This window comes from Acipenser ruthenus, chromosome 17 (genome assembly GCF_902713425.1).
Source record: "Acipenser ruthenus chromosome 17, fAciRut3.2 maternal haplotype, whole genome shotgun sequence".
In the NCBI taxonomy this organism is placed as follows: domain Eukaryota; kingdom Metazoa; phylum Chordata; class Actinopteri; order Acipenseriformes; family Acipenseridae; genus Acipenser; species Acipenser ruthenus.
Genome location: NC_081205.1, coordinates 16094299 through 16120583, shown reverse-complemented (window position 1 = coordinate 16120583; position 26285 = coordinate 16094299). Strand labels below are relative to the sequence as shown.

Below are 26285 nucleotides of genomic sequence, written 5' to 3'. Positions count from 1 at the left end.
CCCTTCCCTGCTCTTGCACTAGCTGTACCATCCCCAGCCTCTCCCTGCTCTTGCACTAGCTGTACCATCCCAGGCCTCTCCCTGCTCTTGCACTAGCTGTACCATCCCCAGCCCTTCCCTGCTCTTGCACTAGCTGTACCATCCCCAGCCTCTCCCTGCTCTGCACTAGCTGTACCATCCTCAGCCTCTCCTTGCTCTTGCACTTGCTGTACCATCCCCAGCCTCTCCCTGCTCTTGCACTAGCTGTACCATCCCCAGCCTCTCCCTGCTCTTGCACTAGCTGTACCATCCACAGTCCTTCCCTGCTCTTGCACTAGCTGTACCATCCCCAGCCTCTCCCTGCTCTTGCACTAGCTGTACCATCCCAGGCCTCTCCCTGCTCTTGCACTAGCTGTACCATCCCCAGCCCTTCCCTGCTCTTGCACTAGCTGTACCGTCCCCAGCCCTTCCCTGCTCTTGCACTAGCTGTACCATCCCCAGCCCTTCCCTGCTCTTGCACTAGCTGTACCATCCCCAGCCTCTCCCTGCTCTTGCACTTGCTGTACCATCCCCAGCCTCTCCCTGCTCTTGCACTAGCTGTACCGTTCCCAGCCTTTCCCTGCTCTTGCACTAGCTGTACCATCCCCAGCCCTTCCCTGCTCTTGCACTAGCTGTACCATCCCCAGCCTCTCCCTGCTCTTGCACTAGCTGTACCATCCCCAGCCTCTCCCTGCTCTTGCACTAGCTGTACCATCCCCAGCCTCTCCCTGCTCTTGCACTAGCTATACCATCCCCAGCCTCTCCCTGCTCTTGCACTAGCTGTACCATCCCCAGCCTCTCCCTGCTCTTGCACTAGCTGTACCATCCTCAGCCTCTCCCTGCTCTTGCACTAGCTGTACCATCCCCAGCCTCTCCCTGCTCTTGCACTAGCTGTACCATCCCCAGCCTCTCCCTGCTCTTGCACTAGCTGTACCATCCTCAGCCTCTCCCTGCTCTTGCACTTGCTGTACCATCCCCAGCCTCTCCCTGCTCTTGCACTAGCTATACCATCCCCAGCCTCTCCCTGCTCTTGCACTAGCTGTACCATCCCCAGCCTCTCCCTGCTCTTGCACTAGCTGTACCGTTCCCAGCCCTTCCCTGCTCTTGCACTAGCTGTACCATCCCCAGCCCTTCCCTGCTCTTGCACTGGCTGTACCATCCCCAGCCCTTCCCTGCTCTTGCACTAGCTGTACCATCCCCAGCCCTTCCCTGCTCTTGCACTGGCTGTACCATCCCCAGTCCTTCCCTGCTCTTGCACTAGCTGTACCATCCCCAGCCTCTCCCTGCTCTTGCACTAGCTGTACCATCCCCAGCCTCTCCTGCTCTTGCACTAGCTGTACCATCCCCAGTCCTTCCCTGCTCTTGCACTAGCTGTACCATCCCCAGCCTCACCCTGCTCTTGCACTAGCTGTACCATCCCCAGCCTCTCCCTGCTCTTGCACTTGCTGTACCATCCCCAGCCTCTCCCTGCTCTTGCACTAGCTATACCATCCCCAGCCTCTCCCTGCTCTTGCACTAGCTGTACCATCCCCAGCCCTCCCCTGCTCTTGCACTAGCTGTACCATCCCCAGCCCGTCCCTGCTCTTGCACTAGCTGTACCATCCCCAGCCCTTCCCTGCTCTTGCACTAGCTGTACCATCCCCAGCCTCTCCCTGCTCTTGCACTAGCTGTACCATCCCCAGCCTCTCCCTGCTCTTGCACTAGCTGTACCATCCCCAGCCTCTCCCTGCTCTTGCACTAGCTGTACCGTTCCCAGCCCTTCCCTGCTCTTGCACTAGCTGTACCATCCCCAGCCCTTCCCTGCTCTTGCACTAGCTGTACCATCCCCAGTCCTTCCCTGCTCTTGCACTAGCTGTACCATCCCCAGCCCTTCCCTGCTCTTGCACTAGCTGTACCATCCCCAGCCCTTCCCTGCTCTTGCACTAGCTGTACCATCCCCAGCCCGTCCCTGCTCTTGCACTAGCTGTACCATCCCCAGCCTCTCCCTGCTCTTGCACTAGCTGTACCATCCTCAGCCTCTCCCTGCTCTTGCACTTGCTGTACCATCCCCAGCCTCTCCCTGCTCTTGCACTAGCTATACCATCCCCAGCCTCTCCCTGCTCTTGCACTAGCTGTACCATCCCCAGCCTCTCCCTGCTCTTGCACTAGCTGTACCATCCTCAGCCTCTCCCTGCTCTTGCACTAGCTGTACCATCCCCAGCCTCTCCCTGCTCTTGCACTAGCTGTACCATCCCCAGCCTCTCCCTGCTCTTGCACTAGCTGTACCATCCTCAGCCTCTCCCTGCTCTTGCACTTGCTGTACCATCCCCAGCCTCTCCCTGCTCTTGCACTAGCTATACCATCCCCAGCCTCTCCCTGCTCTTGCACTAGCTGTACCATCCCCAGCCTCTCCCTGCTCTTGCACTAGCTGTACCATCCTCAGCCTCTCCCTGCTCTTGCACTAGCTGTACCATCCCCAGCCTCTCCCTGCTCTTGCACTAGCTGTACCATCCCCAGCCTCACCCTGCTCTTGCACTAGCTGTACCATCCCCAGCCCTTCCCTGCTCTTGCACTAGCTGTACCATCCCCAGCCTCTCCGTGCTGTTGCACTAGCTGTACACCCACCTGATGAGCTGCTCTTTGTCCTGCAGGGCCTCCCTCAGTCTGGCCAGCTCCGAACACAGACCCTGCTGCTGCTGCTGGGCTCCAGAGCCACGGACAACCCAGTCCTGAGTGAGCAGAGTGGACTTGAGCTCAGCTTTCTCCTCTCTCAGCACCTGGGTAGGTAGGCAGGGAGGAAAGCCTGGGTGTAAGAAACTAGAAATGCAACCAAGTAATCCATGAATCAGTTATAAACTTTTATTTTGCCACCCACAATGAAACCCAATAACGTTGCTGGACAAAAGCTCCACCATTTGTGTTGACTTTGTTATGAAATATGGCAGAATCTAAAAAATAAGAATGAATGTCTTCTTGCTTTTTAATAATAAAGTTTTCTTCATAATAATCTGCAAACCAAGTCAAGTAAACAAATGTTCCGGCTAATGAGATGGGAACCTTCCAAAGTGAGTACTAGGTGTACTTGTTGGGAGCAGAAGGCAAAAAAAGGTATTTGAATCCGGTGGAACGTGAATGCTTGTGAATGTCTGTTATATTTTTTGGTTTTTAAAGTAAAAGCTAAAACAGTACTGCTGTTTCCATATAATTGTCTCAAACATCTCAGAGGCATCGTTTGCAAAGAAGGTGTGAAGTCCACAAATATTGTTCTAAGACAGCGCCTCTTTGTTTAGAGGCCAGCTGGTGGATGTCCATTGAAAACAGAGTCTCAGTGTGACCTTGAGCAATAATCATTGAAAACAAAGGCTCAGTGTGACCTTGAGCAATAATCATACACAGCTTCAGCTACCGAATGGCCTAGCCAAGTTCCATCACAATTACAAAAGTCTTTCTCCAGATAGATGTACTGAAGTGAGACGCCTCCACTGCATCCCCAGCGCGGGATAACAACTGTTCTAGACTGCTGCTGGCTTCTTTAACAACAGCCTAGAATAGTTTCAGGAATATCAAACTACATGTAATCAATTCAAACTGATTATTTCAATAACTCCTGAGATCATAATTTGTGAATAGGGCTTGTCTTCTGACAACGTGTTTGCTTGTCCGATTGCTTCATTGATTCTGATTTTAGCTGACCCGACCCTACCCCTGGGTTGCAGTGCCCCGGCTCCCCCTGCACCAGCCCCAGCCTCTCTATCTCCAGCTCCCGGAAACGTGCGGTGTCCTGGGCTCTCTCCAGCCGGCTCCGCAGACTCTGCACCTCCGACAGGCTGGCCAGCTCACTGTGTTCCTAAAGCAGGCAGACACAGCAGCGCTTTACACTCCCGCACACACACACACACACACGTACACCACCCCGCACGCACGCACGCACACACGTACACCACCCCGCACACACGCATGTACACCATCCCGCACGCACACACGTACACCACCACACACACGTACACCACCCCGCATGCATGTACACCACCACACACACACGCACGCACGCACACCTGCACGCACGTACACCCCCCCGCACACACACGCATGCATGCACACACGTACACCCCCCCACACACAGGCATGCACACACATACACCACCACACACACACACACACACGCACGCACACACGTACACCCCCCCGCACACACACGCATGCACACACATACACCACCCCGCACGCACACACGTACACCACCCCGCACGCACACAAGTACACCACCACACACACACGCACACACACCCGCATGCACGCACACCCCCCCGCACACACACACATGCATGCACACACGTACACCCCCCCGCACACAGGCATGCACACACGTACACCCCCCCGCACACACGAATGCACGCACGCAACCCCCCCCCCGCGCACACGCATGCACACATGTACACCCCCCGCACACACACATACACACATGTACACCCCCCGCACACACACACATGCACACACGTACACCCCCCCGCACACACACATGCACACCATCCCCGCACACACACACGCATGCACATACACCCCCCCCCCCCGCACACACATGCATGCACACACGCACCCCACCCACCCCCCGCACACACACACACACTGCGCAAATACACACACACCAACAAAGACCAACCAAGTATTCATTTGTTTACCTGCTTACTATCCTATTTAGGGTTTAAACAATATTTGATTATCTCAATATTATTGTCAATTTGTGTGTAATTTATTTTACTGAACTGTGTTATTGATAATCATATAATTGCAAATAATCGTTTTGATAGTCAAGCTAAAAGGATCAGCACATCTGCTCCTCTCTTCCTGCAGACAGACAATTTTTCCATCCCCTCTATTGTGGGAGAGAACAGTGGCATGACTATCTTAAAAAGCCTAGAAGCAAAAACAGTCCGGGGGAAAAAGTGTGTGTGCAAAAGAGTAATTACAATTAACTAGGGAGAAAGTTGCAATCAATAGGAATTAAAGTGTCTATCCAGCAAAAATATAATTCTTTATCTTTCACCATATGTTCCCCGCGGGTCCCAGAATATGATAAAACCATTGGTAGTTGAAAATTTTAATTGGTTATTTTTTTATTGAGCTCCGTTCAGATGATTTCTGTACCTTCAGCCACTTCCAGGTTTAGAAACTCCTCTCGGGAGACGCCGGAGGAAGTGACGTGCGAAGGGGAACTCAGCTGCCTCATAACACTGTAAGTGTCTGGGAGGAAGATTTGGAAAATGCCAAAAAGATGTATTGCTGCCAGATGTGGAAACACCACCAAACAGGGGGTCTCTGTTTCAATTCCAAAAAAATGTATGGGAAAAATGTATAAAACTTAAAAGAGCAAATTGGCGCAACTGAGTTCTCTACACTGTGCTCAACGCACTTTACCGATGATTGTTTTGAACAATCATCAGTAATGAGAAAACATTTAGAATTAGACAAGAGATTTAAATTGGTACCTGGTGCAGTGTCAGCTATCCATGAGACAGATCTGTCACAACCTCCGACGAAAAAGAAACGCAGTGCAAGAAGAAAGCGTAACATAGCTGAGGTCAGGGTCCCCAGGAGCACTTTGAAATCCATCGGATATGAAGTATTTCATTAATAAATCGTAGGAGTCTTTCTTGTAAATTTTCTTGTTTTACCTTTTAATACCTTGGCTATTATTACAGAAATATGAAATGGAAGTTTGTCGCTGTATGTCTACCCTCGACCCCACCTCCCTCCAGAGCTACCGTCCTGTTTCCCTCCTATCCTCTCCAAAACCCTTTAGCGGGCTGTACACCGCCAGCTCTCTGCTTTCCTGTCCAACCATTCTCTGATCAATCCTCTCCAATCTGGCTTCCGCTCTGCTCACTCCACTGAAACCGCCCTCATGTCTGTCACTTACTCACTAAACTCTACACATGTAGCCTCTCTCTCCTCTGTCCTAATTCTCATCGACCTCTCTGCTGCCTTTGACACTGTCGATCACTCTATTCTACTATCCTCTCTTGCTGACCTGGGAATCTCTGGCACTGCTCTGGCCTGGTTCTCCTCCTACCTCTCCAACCGCACTTACCAGGTAACCTGGCGTGGAGCAACCTCCACACCTCGCCCTCTCTCAACAGGAGTCCCCCAAGGGTCAGTCTTGGGTCCTCTCCTGTTCTCTCTCTACTCCCGCTCCCTGGGTCCCCTCATCGCATCCTATGGTTTCTCATACCATTTCTATGCTGATGATGCTCAGATTTTCCTCTCCTTCCCCACCATCCCCTCCCGTATCTCTACCTGTCTGTCTGCTATCTCCTCCTGGATGCGCTCGCATCACCTCAAACTCAACCTCTCTAAATCTGACCTCCTTTTCTTTCTCCCACGCAGCTCCACTGCTCCACTCACTCCACTGGCTCCCGATCACCGCTCGCATCCAGTTCAAGACTCTTGTACTTGCCTACAGATGCCTTGACAAGACTGCACCCATCTACCTCCAGACCCTCATCTCTCCCTACACCCCTACTCGACCTCTCCGCTCCTCCTGCACTAGAAGACTGGCTGTTCCTCCTCTACACTCCCCTGCCTCCAGAGCCTGCCCCTTCTCCACCCTCGCCCTGCAGCGTTGGAATGACCTTCCTACAGATGTCAGGACTGCCCAGTCCCTAACCACCTTCCAGCACCTCCTCAAGACTCACCTCTTCAGACAGCACCTGTAGAACTCCTCTTTTCCCTCTGGACACTATCACTCTTCCTTAAATGCACTTTACTTGCTCTTATCTGCTCCCTATTTTACAGCATTTAATCTGCAGTAATCTGTCAAGTGTTATTTAATCTGTAGTATTTTGTATTTAATTATATCCTAATGTAACTATCACTGACACTGTTATCTGCTCCATTATTGAATCGTATTTTGTCATACTTGTACTTGCTAGAACCAAAGTCATTGTATTTTATCTTGGTCTTAATTGTATTAATACTTGTACTGTGATTCTTGAAATGTATTTTTGTTTACGACTGTAAGTCGCCCTGGATAAGGGCGTCTGCTAAGAAATAAATAATAATAATAATAATAATAATAATAATAATAATAATAATAATAATAATAATAACAACATTGTAATCGTTTTCTCACTACTTGCGCAGAAGATGAGATGATGAGACTACTTACAGCTTTACACCGTTAAGTACAGGTCATTAAATCTTCCCCACAGGGTAAACGGAAATCCACAAGTTTTACAAACAAATGTCTGCGATTCATTGTTAGTCCTATTATAAATTATTTTATTTTTAATGGCAAAGCATAGCATAGAGGACTACTGAAACAGAATAATTTCCTCCAGCAGGGTGTACTGAAGGTGTAGAAAGATGTCAGATAGCAAACACCAAACACCGAAATGGAGATTGCCTTACAAAAGCGTGAGTAAGAGTACAATTTAACACAGTAGTAATGGGGTAACATTTTGTAAAGGGACTTCCTGAGTTGCAGACATACAGTGCCGTGAAAAAGTATTTGCCCCCTGTCTGATTTTCTGCATTTTTGCATATTTTTGACACTGAATGTTATCAGATCTTCAACCAAAACCTAATATTATATAAAAGGGACCCTGAGTGAACAAATAACGCAAAAATTTGATACACATTTCATTTATTTATTAAAGAAAGTTATGCAACACCCAATGCCCCCGTGTGAAAAAGTAATCACCCTCTTAGACTCAATAACTGGTTATGCCACCTTTAGCAGCAATAACTGCAACCAAACACTTCCTGTAGTTATTGATTAGTCTCTCACAGCGCCGTGGAGGAATTTTGGCCCACTCCTCCATGCAGAACTGCTTCAACTCAGTGACATTTGTGGGTTTTCAAGCATGAACTGCTCGTTTCAGGTCCTGCCACAACATCTCTATGGGGTTTAGGTCTGGACTTTGACTAGGCCATTCCAAAACTTTAAATTTCTTGTTCTTCAACCATTCTGATGTAGACTTGCTTGTGTGTTTCGGATCATTGTCTTGCTGCATGACCCAGCTGCACTTCAGCATCAGCTCACGGATGGATTGCCTGACATTCTCCTGTAAAATTCTCTGATACAGAGCAGAATTCATGGTTCCTTCAATGATGGCAAGGCGTCCAGGTCCTGATGCAGCAAAGCACCCCCAAACCATGACACTACCACCACCATGCTTGACCGTTGGTATGAGGTTCTTACTGTGGAATGCAGGGTTTGGTTTCGCCAGACATAACGGGGCCCATGTCGGCCAAAGTTCCACTTTTGACTCATCTGGCCATAGAACATTGTTCCAGAACTCTTGAGGATCATCCAGGTGCTTTTTGGCAAACTTGAGACGAGCATTTATGTTCTTCTTAGTGAGCAATGGTTTCCGCCTTGCTACTCTGCCATGAATCCCATTTTTGCCCAGTGTCTTTCTGATGGTGGGGTCGTGAACACTGACCTTAGCCGAGGCGAGAGAGGCCTGCAGATCCCTGGATGTTGTTCTAGGGTTCTTTGTGACTTCCTGGACAATTTTACACCTTGCTCTTGGAGAGATTTTGGCAGGACGGCCACTCCTGGGAAGATTCACTACTGTCCCAAACTTTCTCCATTTGGGCAATATAGCTCTGACTGTGGTTCGGTGGAGCCCCAGAGCTTTAGAAATGGCTTTGTAACCCTTTCCAGACTGATAGGCATCAACAACTTTTTTCTGGAGTTCTTCAGGAATTTATTTTGTTCGTGGCATGATGTGCCTCTAGAACCTGTGTGCTGACAACTTCACTCTGATGGTAAGGGCCAAAGTTAGTCAGATATATATTGGGCAGGGCTGGCCCAAATCAGGCCTGGTTGTTAACCAAAGTACTCAAACAGTTGACCCTAATTATCCCTTTAATTGGGTTGAGTTAACTGGGGGGGGGGGGGCAATAACTTTTTCACACCTGAAGATTGCATGTTTGATTACCTTGCACACCAAACAAATGAGACGCACCAAACTTTGGTGTCATTTTTTCTCTCAGACTCCCTCTAAAAATCTGACCAAATACAATGTGAAAAATGTGCAAAAATGCAGAAAATCAGACAGGGGGCAAATACTTTTTCACGGCACTAATTATTGGCACCTCCTGTCTGAACTCAAATAATGTACCTGCAATCTTTACTACTACTTGCTAGGATGAATGAACTTAATAAACTTCAAAAACATATCACTGTTAAATAAGTATAGTTTAATTAACTATATGTATTAAACTAAATCAATTAGTGAATAACATTGTTTCAACTGAAGGATGCCAATACCTTCTTCTGCGACTGAAGACAGATGGATAGATAGAAAGCTAGTAATCTAGCTGTAAAGTAAATCTTACATTCCCTAAAGGTTATGTCAAAGTATATAACTGAACAGCAATGACAATATGATTAGCAGTTAATAAGGACTTTCGGCGATAAAAAACGTTTCTTCAGAAGTCTGTTAAAATAAAAAGGCATCCTCCTCAGGCTCCGAGGTTTCAGCACCATTTTTCTGCCAACGCTTGCTAGCTCCCTGCGTAGCCATGCTGCTTCTGTTCCACTTCGCTTCCCCTGCGTCATATAGCAACGGGACGAGTTCCATAGCAACCACTCACGCAGGCTTGCCGTTTACCAAAAAACTTAAAATTAGACTGCTTTCCAGCAACTTTTGAGTAAAACGGAACATTGGAGTTTGTTTTGGGGTATGTAAACTAGTTATGTTTTTATTAGTTGTACAAATCGCTGGAAGGACACTTTAAGACATAATTTGAGATAATCTTAAATATCGTGACAACTTGTGTGCGTGACTGCATATCAAGTTCTAGATTATGTGCTTCAGGGATAATGGCATTGCTGTGGCGTTTTAGAAGATAATAATGGAACTCCTGACATCAATTATTTGAACAAGGGAGTTCCATTATTACTGAGTTTCCAGCCTCTGAGGGGAATGTGTCTCCTCCCAGGCCGATAGCCCGGTGCTTGAGGGGTAGTGTGGTACTGTACCTGTATGAGCTGGTACTGTTCAGCCAGGGTCTTCCTCTGAGCCTCCAGCTGGGCCGCCTGCTTCTGGTACTGCACTCGCTGCTGCTCCCAGTCCAGAGACTTCACACGGAACTCCTGTTGAGAGCACACACACACACACACACACACACACACACACACACACACACACACACACACACCCCGTCAGACAGAAACTCGAACACTGCTGGCTGCAACTCCTACAGTTGGTCTCTTTGTCAATTAAATAAAGTTGTTTACCACCTGTAAGGATCTAATGTGGAAACCAAAAACATCACATGACTCAAATATGGTGGCTATCTTACGTCACAGGTCAAAGAGAAGGGTCCCGCTTTCCATAACCCTGTGAATATGAGGTCACCATTCGACATGGTTAATGGGGTATTAGCAGCTTGAGCATTAACAAATACACAGCACTGCTGCTTAGAAACAGACACACTCCACTCAACATGCTGCCATGTACCCACGATGCACTGCAGCGTTACAGGCTGGTCGATACCTCGAGCTTGCGGTTGAGCCGGCTCACTTCAGATTGGTCCTCCTCCCTGCTCCTGGCTCCCTCCCTCGCCTCCTTCAGCTGTCTGCGCTGCAGCTTCTCATAGCTCCTCTTCAGCCTGGCCAGCTGCAAGCAAACACACAGTCACAGCAGCACAGGCTGGTGAACTCCAGACTCCCAAACTCCCAAAAGCCCATTATCCAGCCACAACACTACAGCCCACTGACTTTCTGTGTAACAGCTCAGAAGAGCCTGCATTCAATTAGAGTTACAGCAGTTCGGGAGTGCCATGTTTTAAAATGGAAATACATATGAATGATATGCTTCCTTCTAAACTGCACATTTGAGACCTGTGGAACTACAGGTAAGATTTCCGAAAGTATTTTGTTAGCTACAACTACTTTAAAAGGGGCCGATTACCTCTTCAGGGATACCAAGGCATATAGTATGCATACAAGGGATCGAAGTGGCTTGGAGTCTTTGGAGGGGGGTGAATAGGGAGAGGGTTCTGGAGAGTATAGACAGGGGATCATCTACAGCTATATAGCAGTATCCCCTACCTCCTCCCTCACTCTCTACAGCAGTGTCCCCTACCTCTTCCCTCACTCTCTACAGCAGTGTCCCCTACCTCCTCCCTCACTCTCTACAGTGACCCCTACCTCCTCTCTCACTCTCTACAGCAGTGTCCCCTACCTCCTCCCTCACTCTCTACAGCAGTGTCCCCTACCTCCTCCCTCATTCTCTACAGTGTCCCCTACCTCCTCCCTCACTCTCTACAGTGACCCCTACCTCCTCCCTCACTCTCTACAGCAGTGTCCCCTACCTCCTCCTTCACTCTCTGCAGCTGCTCCTCATACTTTGACACAACCTCCTGCTTCACCTCCTGCATCTCCTCCACCTGGTGCCGCAGCATTCCTACCTAGAGAGAGAGAGAGAGAGAGAGAGGGAATGAGAGCGAGGGAATGAGAGAGAGGGAATGAGAGAGGGAATGAGAGAGAGAAAGGGAATGAGAGAGAGAGGGAATGAGAGAGAGAGAAAGGGAATGAGAGAGAGAGGGAATGAGAGAGAGAGAATGAGAGAGAGGGAGAGGGAAGGAGAGAGAGGAAGGGAGAGAAATGAATCGGGAACCCAGGGAGGCCTCACAGCATCCCAGTGGTAACACCCAATTCATTATCCACTGTACAAAGCACACAGCAATCCTAAAGCAATATTCTCACAAGCTGGCAGAAATATTTGGATGAGAAAACTTGTTTGGTAATTTGCAGTTTTTTTAACCATGACTATACCATACATTTACTATAGTTTGTCATGTTTTTCATATGCTTTGCCATACCTCAGAGGCTTTACAAAGCTTCCCTATGCTTTACCGTATTTTCACTGTGCTTTATTACACTTTGCTGTGCTTTTACTATGGAAACTTATATAAGGGAACTGAACAATACACTTCATTCTGAAGCACCCGCATTGAAAATGCTAAGCACATGCACGTATGGCTATATTTGTTTCTGTTTATTTCATGTACTAACTTTGGCTTCATACTTACCATTACTTGTATAAACATGTTATGTCAATGTCAAACTTAATTGAGAGTGATACAAAAAAATATCTCGATGGAAGGCAGATGGCCAGAAAAGTGTGCTTTCCTCATCCAACAGTCCACTCTGATGCAACATGGCCTTCAGTTGAGCTTTGATTAAACACACACACACAGAAACACAGACACACATAGGAACACACACACACACACACACACACACACACACACACACACACACAGAAACACACAGCCAGACACAAACACACACACACACACAAACAGCACGTCGACTCAAAGGCAAACTCCATGCCAGGTCACCTTTGGTACCACCTTCTCCAGCACTACCTTCCCCATTCCACAGACCCCGCACTGCAGATCTAACAGGGCCACGATGGCCTCGTGGATTTGGAATTACTAGTGTTTCATTCGTTTCTGATATAGGAAAAAAATTAAATTTAATTAATATAATTATAACACAAGCGTGGGTATATCTAGAACAAGATAGATTTGCATTATCCCACAGTGGGTTAACATGGCTTCCTTTCATCAGTGTGTCTTTGCTTGCATTCCAATCCAGTGATGTGCTGCTGAAATTCAGAACGGAGCTGCGTGTCGGTATTCAAACAATTCTGCCACTGACACAGGTGTCATACAGCATTTTTACAACATTAAAATGTTTTTAAATCATTTCAGATTTCAGTTTTTTTTTTTATTTGGACCCTGTTTTCCTTGTGAACGGGTTCGGGTTCAAGGAAATGCATGCACATGGATTAGGAGTGGTTAACACGTAGAAAACAGAAAGTACTGATTAGAGGAGAAACCTCAAAATGGAGCGAGGTAACCAGTGGAGTACCACAGGGATCAGTATTAGGTCCTCCGCTATTCCTAATATACATTAATGATTTAGATTCTGGTATAGTAAGCAAACTTGTTAAATTTGCAGATGACACAAAAATAGGAGAAGTGGCAAACACTGTCGCAGCAGCAAAGGTCATTCAATATGATCTAGACAGCATTCAGAACTGGGCAGACACATGGCAAATGTCATTTAATAGAGAAAAGTGTAAGGTACTGCACGCAGCCAATAAAAATGTGCATTATAAATATCATATGGGAGATACTGAAATTGAAGAAGGAATCTATGAAAAAGACCTAGGAGTTTATGTTGACTCAGAAATGTCTTCATCTAGACAATGTGGGGAAGCTATAAAAAAAGGCTTTGTGAAAAGTGTTGAATTTAAATCAAGGGAAGTAATGTTAAAACTTTACAATGCATTAGTAAGACCTCATCTAGAATATTGTGTTCAGTTATTATTATTATTATTATTATTATTATTATTATTATTATTTATTTATTTATTTATTTATTAGCAGACGCCCTTATCCAGGGCGACTTACAATCGTAAGCAAATACATTTCAAGTACCACAGTACAAGTAATAATACAATTAAGAGCAAGATAAATACAATGACTTTGGTTCAAGCAAGTACAAGTGTGACAAAATACAATTCAATAATACAGCAGATAACAGTGTCAGTGATAGTTACATCAGGATATGATTAAATACAAAGGTTCTGGTCACCAGTTCTGGTCACCTCACTACAAAAAGGATATTGCTACTCTAGAAAGAGTGCAAAGAAGAGCGACGAGAATTATCCAGGGTTTAAAAGGCATGTCGTGTGCAGACAGGCTAAAAGAATTTAATCTATTCAGTCTTGAACAAAGAAGACTACGCAGTGATCTGATTCAAGCATTCAAAATTCTAAAAGGTACTGACAATGTCGACCCAGGGGACTTTTTCGACCTGAAAAAAGAAACAAGGACCAGGGGTCACAAATGGAGATTAGATAAAGGGGCATTCAGAACAGGAAATAGGAGGCACTTTTTTGCACAGAGAATTGTGAGGGTCTGGAACCAACTCCCCAGTAATGTTGTTGAAGCTGACACCCTGGGATCCTTCAAGAAGCTGCTTGATGAGATTCTGGGATCAATAAGCTACTAACAACCAAACGAGCAAGATGGGCCGAATGGCCTCCTCTCGTTTGTAAACTTTCTTATGTTCTTATGTTCTTATGAGACGAAGGGAGGCAGGGGCTGATTGACATCCCCTCCCGGATCGCTGCATTCAGACTGCAGGCAGCCCAGAGGCTACTGTACACCCCAGAGTTGAGCTACAGAGGCATGGCTTTGTCCATCCTCAAGAGGGTTGGGGGGCTTGGCTTAGACAGGCAGCTGTTATTAATGACCCCCAGTAAAGTTATTAGTACTGAGCTGGAGAGTTTTTACAGGACATGTTAAATGTTTGGGGGTTAGTTAAGATTTTAAGGACAAATTAAGCCTCTGTACGAGTTTTATTTTTGAGACGCCTTTGTTTTTTAATAGAATTTTTAACAGTGATCCTTTTAATTCTAAACAGCTTTTTTTTAGTGTTTTTACAGGCCAGTCACCACCCTGGGTCACCTGGTAGACTAGACTGAGTGGCGATGAAAGAGCGGGGCCGAAATGACTGCAGCGTTGGGCCTGCACTCGGTGCACTTCATAGAGAGGGTGCTGAGAGAGATCCGAGCCTCCCTGAGCTCAGCAGCGTTTTTGGCGTACTGCTTCTCGGAGAGGCAGGCCCCGTAGCGTGAGCCTGATTTCCCCTCAGTGCTGCCGCTAAAGGTTAAATATCATCATTGGTGTGCCTTGATAAAGCTTGCGATTTTAAAATCCCATAAGAACAGACTATCTAGCACTGTATAGATGATGCGCTGTGTGTTTTTAGAGTTCTGGTCGTAACCAGGGTAAAAGTTGATTTTTCTTATTACAGCATGATGAATGACATGGATAATTTTATGATGAGGTGGTGTATTGAGGATGGGGTGTGTGCAGTGGGTGAAGATGGCAAGCTAATTTTTTTAAAATGTTTGTGTGTTGCAGTTGCCATCTGAAATTTGAGGTTTTTGCTATTTTTAGAATGTTTTGGTTAATTATCTGTTTTTTATTCTTGTTTATTATGACCAGTGCTGGAATTTACTAGTTTTATTTAAAGGTTACTTTAATGTCTTCTTGTTCTTTTTTGTGTTGTTCAATACAGGGATTCAAAATGCTCTCTCTCTCTCTCTGTCTGTCTGTCTATATATATATATATAGCCGATTGTGTTTTGTTTCCTTATATCGGTGCCATGCCAATATATAGGCATTTTCTCAACTCTAGCAACCGAATCCCAGTGATCACAAGACTAAAGTATGAACCACCCTTATTACACGCACTAGAACAGATATTAGGGTTGTACAGGAAAAGGAGAAACTGACTCCACCATGGCTCTAGCAGTCAGGATCTTGAATCGAGTTCAGGGCAGGCACAGCCAGCATGCACAGCAGAGGGCATCAGTTTCCCAAGCCTCTGTTTTGGAGTTACCTCTTTGTGTCTGTGCTCCAGCAGGTCCAGGGCTGTGTGGAGCTCCTCCTCTCGAACCTGCAGCCTGGCCTGCACTGCCTGGCTCTGCGCCTCCCATTCACTCCTCTTGTGAGCCACCATGATGTCGATCTGCCTCATGAGCTCCTGCAGCTCGGCCTGACAGGAGGTCAGGGAGCTCCTGGGGAGGAACGAGCAGTCGGGGTCACAGAGAGACAGAGACAAGCGCAGCACTGAAGGGATACTTCACACCCACATGGTAGCTTCAGATGTCATCCCATTTATTCTTGTATTTATTTTTTCCATTCCCTTACTATTGTGTTGTATTTGCAATCGTCCTGGGTGGCTCTGGGTTCTGTCGCTCTGATACTGAGTTGTCAATTTTCTCTGAATCTCTTTACCTGGCTTTGTTCTTAAGACTATGCGAGTTGAAAGGTCACATATAAGTTTAACTTGTGCACAATGATTACAAGGAGTGGACAGAAAACCTATACTTCAGAGTCCAAACAGTCAGTCTTTGTTGTAGATATTGATGCTCAATATCCATACAGGTAGTCTGTTTAAAACCTCACCTGCCCACTTGGTCCTGTATTTCTCCCAAAAACGCCTCCATTTCCAGTCGATGCCACTGGCAGAGCTGTGGGGGGAAAGCAGGGCTGGGTTAGCACTGGCAGAGCTGTGTGAGGAGAGCAGGGCTGGGTTAGCACTGGCAGAGCTGTGGGAGGAGAGCAAGGCTGAGTTATCAGACAGTCAGCAGCAGTATAAATAATAAACTGTTCAGCTTGTCTGAGCTCTTGTGTGAACATTGAGTGCTGGTTTCAATAGGTTTATATCACTAGCAGCAGCTCCCACACATCTCTCTCCTGTGAGGATGTACAGTAATCAGACCCTGTAGAGAAACTACTGCATCCTGCTACCTGTGCAGTAGATCACATAGTCTGATTGCAGCTAGACCACTGAGTTTGAATGGCAATTAAAATGAGTAGGTACCAGGAAGCAGCATGATAATGGGACATAAGTCATGTAGGCTAACGTATCACTCTGGAGTGCGTTGTTTCACATTTTACATTACCATGGAACTGTCCTCTTAAACCCCTGTTTCACCCCACCCCAGAGGCTCAGGTAGAGGATTCAAAGAGGAGGTTAAATGTCTGAGAGACACAAATGGCAATATCACAGATCAAGAAAAAAAAATTGCAAATATATTAAATGATTACTTTTCACAGGTTTTTACAAAGGAGGACATGGACAACATGCCCCACATGTCGACCTAGCATAACAGAGGCAGAAGTGTTAAAGGGACTAGGAGCTCTTAAAATAAACAAATCCCCTGGGCCAGATGAGATCCTCCCAATAGTTATTCAAAGAAATGAAAGAAGTTATTTACAAACCGCTAACTAAGATCATGCAACAGTCTCTTGACACAGGGGTTGTACCGACAGACTGGAAAATAGCAAACGTAATACCGATCCACAAAAAGGGAGACAAAACTGAACCAGGTAACTACAGACCAATAAGCCTGACTTCTATTATATGTAAACTTATGGAAACTATAATAAGATCCAAAATGGAAAATTACCTATATGGTAACAATATCCTGGGAGACAGCCAGCATGGTTTTAGGAAAGGGGGATCATGTCTAACTAACCTACTTGACTTTTTTGAGGATGCAACATTGAAAATGGACAACTGCAAAGCATACGACATGGTCTATTTAGATTTCCAGAAAGCTTTTGACAAAGTCCTGCATAAAAGATTAATTCTCAAACTGAACGCAGTAGGGATTCAAGGAAATGCATGCACATGGATTAGGGAGTGGTTAACATGTAGAAAACAGAAAGTACTGATTAGAGGAGAAACCTCGAAATGGAGTGAGGTAACCAGTGGTGTACCACATGGATCAGTATTAGGTCCTCTGCTATTCCTAATCTACATTAATGATTTAGACTCTGATATAGTAAGCAAACTCGTTAAATTTGCAGACGACACAAAAATAGGAGGAGTGGCAGACACTGTTGAAGCAGCAAAGGTCATTCAAAATGATCTAGACCACATTCAAAATTGGGCAGACACATGGCAAATGAAATTTAATAGTTTAATAGAACAATAAAAATGTTCATTATAAATATCATATGGGAGATAGTGAAATTGAAGAAGGGAACTATGAAAAAGACCTAGGAGTTTATGTTGACTCAGAAATGTCTTCATCTAGACAATGTGGGGAAGCTATAAAAAAGGCTAACAAGATGCTTGGATATATTGTGAGAAGTGTTGAATTTAAATCAAGGGAAGTAATGTTAAAACTCTACAATGCATTAGTAAGACCTCACCTAGAATATTGTGTTCAGTTCTGGTCACCTCGTTACAAAAAGGATATTGCTGCTCTAGAAAGAGTGCAAAGAAGAGCAACCAGAATTATCCCGGGTTTAAAAGGCATGTCGTATGCAGACAGGCTAAAAGAATTGAATCTATTCAGTCTTGAACAAAGAAGACTACGCGGCGATCTGATTCAAACATTCAAAATCCTAAAAGGTATAGACAATGTCAACCCGGGGGACTTCTTTGACTTGAAAAAAGAAAAAAGGACCAAGGGTCATAAATGGAGACTAGATAAAGGGGCATTCAGAACAGAAAATAGGATGCACTTTTTTACACAGAGAATTGTGAGGGTCTGGAACCAACTCCCCAGTAATGTTGTTGAAGCAGACACCCTGGGATCCTTCAAGAAGCTGCTTGATGAGATTCTGGGATCAATAAGCTACTAACAACCAAACGAGCAAGATGGGCTGAATGGCCTCCTCTCGTTTGTAAACTTTCTTATGTTCTTATGTAGGGAGCTCTTCACCACACTGCCCCCTCCTACCTCCAATCCCTTGTCTCCCTACATCCCTGGCCCTCTCCGCTCCTCCTCTACTGGCCGACTGGTCCTCTCGTGCCACTCCTTCTCTTCACAGCCCCTCTGTGGTCACCAGCGACTGGAGAACCTCAGGACAGCGCCGTCTCTTGATATACCCCTCCAACTGTGCACTGGACTTGCTTAACCTCAGCACCATGTTACTGGAAGCTCAGCTGAAGCACATTATTGCATGACTGTCATGTAATTGTAGATACAAATTGTCTTAATCCTAAATTGTTACTTCTAATCTCATTGTGTTCTAGTAGTATTTGCACGTGCTATAAACTACACTGTATCGTTATATTGCTCTTGCATTGCCTTGTAACAACTATAAGTCACTTTGGATAAAGGTGCCTGCTAAATAAACTAATAATATAGTTAGCTCCGAATGCGGTACGAAACTGTAGGTGGACTTCACTTGAGAAATACTGCCATGACTGAATTATTTGTCAATTTCAACATAATCCGTTTTGTGTCCCTCGACAAAAGTAGATAGCTCCACCAAATACAATATGCGTGGACATTCCCATTCCCTCTCTCCAGCCTGCTATCTGCACAGTGTGCATGGGGAAATAAACAAGCGCACAGGCTTCCTATCATCATCAGCGTACAGCCAGGTGTACTGTCAGGAAATGCATCCTGAAAGCTAGCAACATTACAATGTATGTGCAGGCAATGAACTTACCTTTGTGATTTCACACAGGAAAACCCTCGTGCATATTTAGAGAAAATAATGTCACGGGGTCCAGCGGTCTACCAATCCTGAAAACCTTGCCAGTTTAATCTGAATTCAGTACTGCAACAATTTTGGGAGGGAAGCCAACACAATAACTTTAAAAAATAACGATCGGGTACCGATTTAAATACAGCATATTAGTTCTGGACTATATCGGGTTAACATGAAGTACCTTATCTTTAAAATACCCAATTTGCAAATTGTTAATATTTGTATTCTCTGTAGCTTTTAGAATTAACGGGTTTGTGCTTTTCAAAAATACTGTACAGAACACCAGCAGTTGTTTACTGACCGTGCGCACGCGCAGAAAAAGGCGGCACTATGGGAAATGTAGTTCTGATTTGGAATTTGCAGAGTGGGAAAAGTAGTTCACTTAAATAAAACTACACACTCGCACGTGGATTTTCTCATTAAACCTTTTAGCGGATTAAAATTGACGCTGAATCATATACACTCACGCATGCATAATATGATGACAAAAAACTGTAAATTAAATTAAATTTCAAATATTATCAGGATTTACCGCGTGGCAACAAAACCTCAGCACTAACAACGAAATACATTGTATTTACTGACGCTATCCATGGGGGATCTAGTAAACTTGCACTACATTTCGTAGCGTTAAGTACTGTATCTATCTATCTATCTATCTATCTATCTATATAAAACAAGCAGCTTTCGAGCTAAAGGGAATGAACGCAATAAATATAGAACAATGGGTAATTGTTATATATTCCCGATTTACTTTTACATTAATACACAGCGTGCTTTGCAAATTACGAATATTTTAATGTGAGCTTAATTCTTAAACCGTTGTCGATCCACTAAAATAAGCAATATAAAAACGTCTTAATTATTTGTTTTTACAATAAAAATATCCTAATATGGAATGCAGTCAAGAAATATATAGAGTAGGCTTATACATTTTTGTCACATGGCTCGTTGGTCTAGGGGTATGATTCTCGCTTCGGGTGCGAGAGGTCCCGGGTTCAAATCCCGGACGAGCCCTCTTTTTTTTTCCACAATATTTAAATTACATTTTTTTTTGGTTGTGCACAAAAGGTTTAAATGATTGAAATATAATATATTTGAGGATGTTTCACACAAACGTCCTTAATTGTGTACTATTTTTTTTATGTATACAGAGTAATTCGATTTTCGACTGGTATCATACTGAAATTCCACAAATACACGTTGTATATTCATATCTGCGCATGCCTGGTATAATTATGTACAGTATTTAGAGATAACCTACATATACTTTTCTTAGTCATTGTGGTATCAGAGCTAGAAGGTACTATAACAGTTCTAGATTACATTTAAATGGTTAATCGTAGGTAGAAGTTACAAGTTTAAATAGCAACAACTGAAAGTGAAACCAAGTGCAACGTTTACAAGTATATCAACAACAGATTGGAGGTATGACACAGGCCCGGTTTTTGGGATAGAACCGCATAACAGTCTCGCGTTTTGATTGGTCCATGTCTGTCACATGAATTTGTCAGTGGAAAAGCGTGCAGGCATTTTTAACATTGTGATCAGAGAGTGAGAGAGATCTGTTTTCCATAACCTTACCATTAAAATATAATGTGGTATTACGCTGTACTGATATAACAAGCTATGGGTAATTACTTTATATGAATTATCATGTTATGCACGAATGTAAGAATTGGCTTTCTGCGGTGGTGTACTTTTTTCTTTCAAGTAGCATATATCTATAATCGTTTTTGCGATATATTTTAATATAAAATGTATACACTATTGCAGTTTTGTTAGAGGATACATTAGTTTATCTCTAATGTAATCGCAGTTTTACATATAGACTGCCCCTGTTTTCATTTACGTCGCAAATTCTGTGCTGCTTTGCTTTTCAGATAATGTCCCAAATTCTGGGCCGATTTGGTTTTTAGATAACGTCCCAAATTCTGGGCCGCCTTGTTTTTTAGATAACGTACCAAATTCTGGGCCGCTTTGCATTTTCGAATTCAGCCCAGTTTTGGGGACTCAACGGACAGCCGAGTTTCTAAGTCATCCATGCACAGTTTACCGTAAACTGGATCGTGAATTCATTTGAGAGTAACCCTTAGTACATGAATCAAAGTTAATGTATTTTTTACTCTCCCCAGAAAACATTTAGGAACATGGTATACCAAAAAAAAAACATCTCATTTGCTTATGTAATAATGTCCATCAATATATAGTGAGCCGTAGGGGTTTATCAGAACTTCTGGGTTTAAGAGACCAGTGCCCTTCAACAACTTCAGATAAATCCTATTGTATTGTATTAGTCAACATTTCCCTTATCTATTCCTGATAGTTTATACTGTAGGTCAGGGGTTTTCAACCTTTTTTTTGGAACTGTACCCCTTCTATCTGGAGGTTTCAGCTTGAGTACCCCTTTACAATTTTCGCTCAACTGAACGGTACCTCAGTTACAATAAAATGGAGAATAATCTGATGACCCCCTCCCCGTTTGTTTAATAAATTTGGGTGACAAACTGCTGGTTTAGGACAGAACAACAAACAGTAGGCTTAAGTCTTAAAACTTTTAACTACAAGTATTTGGATGCACAGAATTAAAAAGACAAGTATTGGGTTAGGAGCACACCTATATTTTTGTAACTTTGTAACTTTTTAAAATTTTGACAGCCTTTTGTAAAAGTGAAGGCCTTTTGATACCCAGCATACACTGCAATACCCAGCAAAGTTATACACTGATATTCTGATAGCACAGCAATTCAAATGAAGTTTGTAATTGGTTGTGTTCCTCAAATACACAATAAAAAGTGATATTTATAGGGTATACAGTTATACAGCGATACAGTGGTTTCGGACATTTAAGAACAGGTACTGCGAGCATCTGGATTCATACCCAGAGGTACTCAGTAGCCTCCTAGGACATTCACAGCTTGTTTGACACCCTCTTGTAGTTGCCCATTTCTGCATATAAAGCAAAATGCTGTTTGTCAATCTCTCTTTTTTCTTATAAATCAGTCTTTGCAGGAATCATTCCAAAAACACTTGAATCAGTTAGGGACTACCAGACACTACAGGCCTTTAAATTGCAGTACCAATTTTCAAGTTGCTAAGTGGTTGTGATCCTCAAATTTGCACTGCAAAGTGATATTTTAAAGAATAGGGTATATAGTGCTTTTTTTCGCCTCTGCTCGCTTTTGGTGCAAAACTATGCTCCGATACACTCAAGTTGATACTGTGATCACAAAACACTTGGAATTGACTGAAATTGGTGCTTCTGTTGCATAAATACACTACAAAATGAGAACATTTCAGGTCTTATATATAATGGACATTTTTTGTATGTATTTTGCTATAGGAAATTGCAGTCGGGGCGAGGGGGTCCTCCTGTCGTACCCCATGAGTCCACAAATCCTTGGCCAATAAACTCGCTAGTACTCTCTTTAGATGCACAACAGTCTTAGCTAAAGAAAATGGGTTCCTTCGAGTTCGTATGACCCACGACCGCCATTGGCCGAGCCTTACCCCCATGGTGTTTTTATAATGGGATTTGCCATAGGGAAGGGGGTGGTCTCTTATCGTACCCGTATCTCCACGACCCCTGGGCCAACGAACTCAGAAGGGCACTCTTTGCGTGCACAAGAGTCTTAGCTAAAGAAAGACATCGGCCACGGGTTCATACGCCACCCCACCGCCAGATGGTGGGCGTTGCCCCAAAGGGGTTTTATAATGGGATTTCCCATAGACATTTTTCAGGGTGTTATATCTTGGGTTACGGGGGTCCCCGAGACTTGAAAATCGGTACAGAGGTCCACCTCGGGGCCCCTGTCGATCCCTCCAAGCGACGTGTCCCCAGCTAGAAAGGACACCTGTTTAGACTTTTTTTTCCAACCTGGAGCTCAAAAGCTATTGGAAATGCAACCTTGACATGCCATCATGCTGAAAATGTGTAAATTTGTTGAAAATGTAGCATTTGAAAACAGGTGGCTCCCTGTGAAAGAGGGCCCCCAGACATGACCGTAGGAAGTTCAACCCAGTATCTAGGCCCCAGGGTCATGGAGATATGACCCCGAAAAGGGTAGTTTTTGGACATTTTTGACAGGGCGTATCTCGGGTTCTGTGGGGGTTAGGAACTTGATTTTTTTTCTTGTGGCAGGGCCCCTGGGGCCCCACACAAGGAGTCACCATTTTCATGGTTCAGATGCCAGGACGGCTTGGCAAAGTGAATTTTTTCTTCATGACATGAGTTTTTGGGTGAACCACCACACCGTTTTAGGGGGTGGTTTGGGGTGCTCCCCTGAGTCTATATCACTTTGAATGGTGGTTCTGCGTGCTCTGGTTCGAGAGATATCACTGAAAAAGTGTTTTTTAACACTGCCATAGACATGAATGGGACTGAATACCCGAAAATATATTTTGCAAAGAATTGCTATGGGGTTGCATGGTGGTGTGTGCGTGCAGGGGTTGCATGGTGGTCTGTGCATATAGGGCTTGCATGGTAGTGTGTGCATGTACGGGTTGCATGGTGGTGTGTGCGTGCAGGGGTTGCATATTGGTGTGTGCATGTAGGGGTTGCATGGTGGTGTGTGCATGTAGGGGTTGCATGGTGGTGTGTGCATGCAGCGGTTGAATGGTGGGTGTGTGCGTGCCGGGGTTGCATGGTGGTACACGTGTATGGAGAGGAATTTGAGTGCAGGTTTTGCGCAAAAGAGGGGTGGGGAAAAGACTGGGAAGTGTAGAGTAAAAGAAAAATTACTACAATCATTTATTTTCACTATTAGTCTTTAATAAAGTAGTCTTTAATAAAGGAAAACGAATGCTTTAATTAATTTCCATGTATCTATTTCAGTGCAATGTAGTTTCTTCATGTAATAAGAAATAACATTTACATTTTATTTGTATTTTCATAAAAAAAAAAAAAAAAAAGATTTCTGGGGAGAGTAAAAAATACATTAACTTTGATTCATGTACTAAGGGTTACTCTCAAATGAATTCACGATCCAGTTTATGGTAAACTGTGCATGGATGACTTAGAAACTCGGCTGTCAGCTGAGTCCCCAAAACTGGGCTGAATTCGAAAATGCAAAGCGGCCCAGAATTTGGGACACTATCTAAAAACCAAAGCGGCCCAGAAATTGGGACGTTATCTAAAAACCAAAGCGGCCCAGAATTTGGGACATTATCTGAAAAGCAAAGCAGCCCAGAATTTGCGACGTAAATGAAAACAGGGGCAGTCTATATGTAAAACTGTGATTACATTAGAGATAAACTAATGTATCCTCTAACAAAACTGCAATAGTGTATACATTTTATATCAAAATATATCGCAAAAACGATTATATATATATGCTACTTGAAAGAAAAAAGTACACCACCACAGAAAGCCAATTCTTACATTCGTGCATAACATGATAATTCATATAAAGTAATTACCCATAGTTTGTTATATCAGTACAGCGTAATACCACATTATATTTTAATGGTAAGGTTATGGAAAGCAGATCTCTCCACTCTCTGATCACAATGTTAAAAATGCCTGCACGCTTTTCCACTGACAAATTCATGTGACAGACATGGACCAATCAAAACGCGAGACTGTTATGCGGTTCCATCCCAAAAACCGGGCCTGTGTCATACCTCACAGATTGTGAGACAGTGTTTCCTGGAGCAGCACACAGGAATATCCCGTAGAAAGTGTCCTGCGCGCATCAGATGATTCTTAATGGTTAGGTTTAGGGTTAGGTATTGGGTTTGAGGTTAGGTTTTAGGGCAGGGTTGCTTAAGGTTAGGTTTGGGGATGGGTTAGGGACAGGGTGGATTGATTTCGTAGAGTTGCCGAGCTCCGGAAGTGAAAGATGGGAGTAAATGGCAAATGCCCTCGACTCATCCGATGCCCTCAGGACACTTTCTACGGGATATTCCTTCACGGGGGGGGGGGGTTAGCAGTCGCGCGCGCAGTTCCGCCCCCCCAGGTAAGGCGCGAGTGTTGTTGCGGTGTGCACTCACGTGATGCAGCGAGCGAGCGAACAGTCAGTCAGTTCATGTTGAATACCTGCAACGTTAGACACTGATTACAGTCATCTCGTTGAAGATAGTATGTGAAATGATCTTGATTTTCTAAACCCACAGTATTGACTTCCGTGTACGAGAGTCGAGAGAAAGTTACGAAACTGTAGCCCTGTGTAGGCCATGTTGGCTCAAATGCTCTATACTGCAAAACGCAAGGCGTCTGTGTGTCGGATCCGAAATGCCGCGCCTGCTGCTTGAGAATTCAAGACTGAGCAGTGCTGACGAGGAGCTCTTAGCTGTACAGCTCTGATTTGCGTTTAGCTGGCTCGTTGGTCTAGGGGTATGATTCTCGCTTTGGGTGCGAGAGGTCCCGGGTTCAAATCCCGGACGAGCCCTTATGTTTTGTTCAGTTATACATGTTTATATTTTTTATGTAAAAGTATTTATAATATATATATTTTTAAAACCTACATTCAGTTTAATTGAATATGAAGTAAATAAATACCACCTACCACGCTACCGTTACGCCACGAGGTCCCTAAATATTTGTTTCAGCAAGCCGAAGCGAACCTACCATTTAGCTTTACCATTTAGAAACAGACCACAGTGCAAGACGTTGAATTTATTCTGAAAATAAAAGACCCACAAATAAAGAAAACCAAGGCTTGCTGACACGGAAGCAGCTTCCAGTGAAGTATGAAGCGACGCCTGCTGTTGATTTGATTATATTGCATTTAGTCTTTACTTCTGTGTCCCAGGAACTCGTAAAATCAAAATATTCATTGTTTAGAAGGGTCGTTGATAGGGTATGATTTTCACTTTAAGTGCGAGAAATCTCGAGTTCATATGGAGTGAGATTACTGTCAGAAATACAAGAGCGCAGAAACACTATTTGTAACTGTAAAATGCAAAAAATACAACCTCTAAAAAAAATAAATAAATAAATAAATCGCCAGCGGTTTTATTTTACCCTGAAGGGTCGTACACACCGGACTCGGCGCAGCAAAAACAATTGTTTTCAATGAAGGCGGTCACGTATGGAGCGCCATTTAATTCCTAAACTATCCAGCCATTAATTTGTCAATTCGTTTGTAAATTCATGAATTGGTCCGAAAGGCTGTACGGACTGAGTAACGCATTTCCTCAGCGCTCGACCTGCCAATTTCCAATCAACCAGACCAACTTCCAGCTGTCAATCAACCAGACCAACTTCCAGCTGTCAATCAACCAGA

The 26285-nt window shown here is 44.3% G+C and overlaps 1 protein-coding gene and 2 non-coding genes across 9 annotated transcripts in view; 2 read left to right on the top strand and 1 right to left on the bottom strand.

The window, feature by feature from the left end:
* cep63 (centrosomal protein 63) overlaps window positions 1–25656 on the bottom strand; it is a 43556-nt gene extending 17900 nt beyond the window's left edge. The window contains exons 1-8 of one of the 7 annotated variants that reach the window (XM_034038454.3): window positions 25566–25656; window positions 16009–16073; window positions 15440–15617; window positions 11326–11421; window positions 10506–10628; window positions 9989–10102; window positions 3701–3844; window positions 2623–2774 (exon numbers count right to left, since the gene is read on the bottom strand). In XM_034038454.3, coding sequence (XP_033894345.2) covers window positions 2623–2774; window positions 3701–3844; window positions 9989–10102; window positions 10506–10628; window positions 11326–11421; window positions 15440–15617; window positions 16009–16049 — 848 coding nt within the window. In that variant the 5' untranslated portion in view covers window positions 16050–16073; window positions 25566–25656. Of the gene's footprint in view, window positions 1–2622; window positions 2775–3700; window positions 3845–9988; window positions 10103–10505; window positions 10629–11325; window positions 11422–15439; window positions 15618–16008; window positions 16074–18299; window positions 18433–19017; window positions 19400–25565 lie in introns of those variants that run through there. The other 6 variants (XM_034038456.3, XM_034038453.3, XM_034038458.3 and 3 more) reach the window with 6 other exon arrangements.
* trnap-cgg (transfer RNA proline (anticodon CGG)) lies at window positions 20005–20076 on the top strand. The gene has a single exon. It is a non-coding gene; the product is annotated as a tRNA-Pro (tRNA).
* Window positions 25377–25448, top strand: trnap-ugg (transfer RNA proline (anticodon UGG)). The gene has a single exon. It is a non-coding gene; the product is annotated as a tRNA-Pro (tRNA).
* Window positions 25657–26285: the final 629 nt, after the last annotated feature.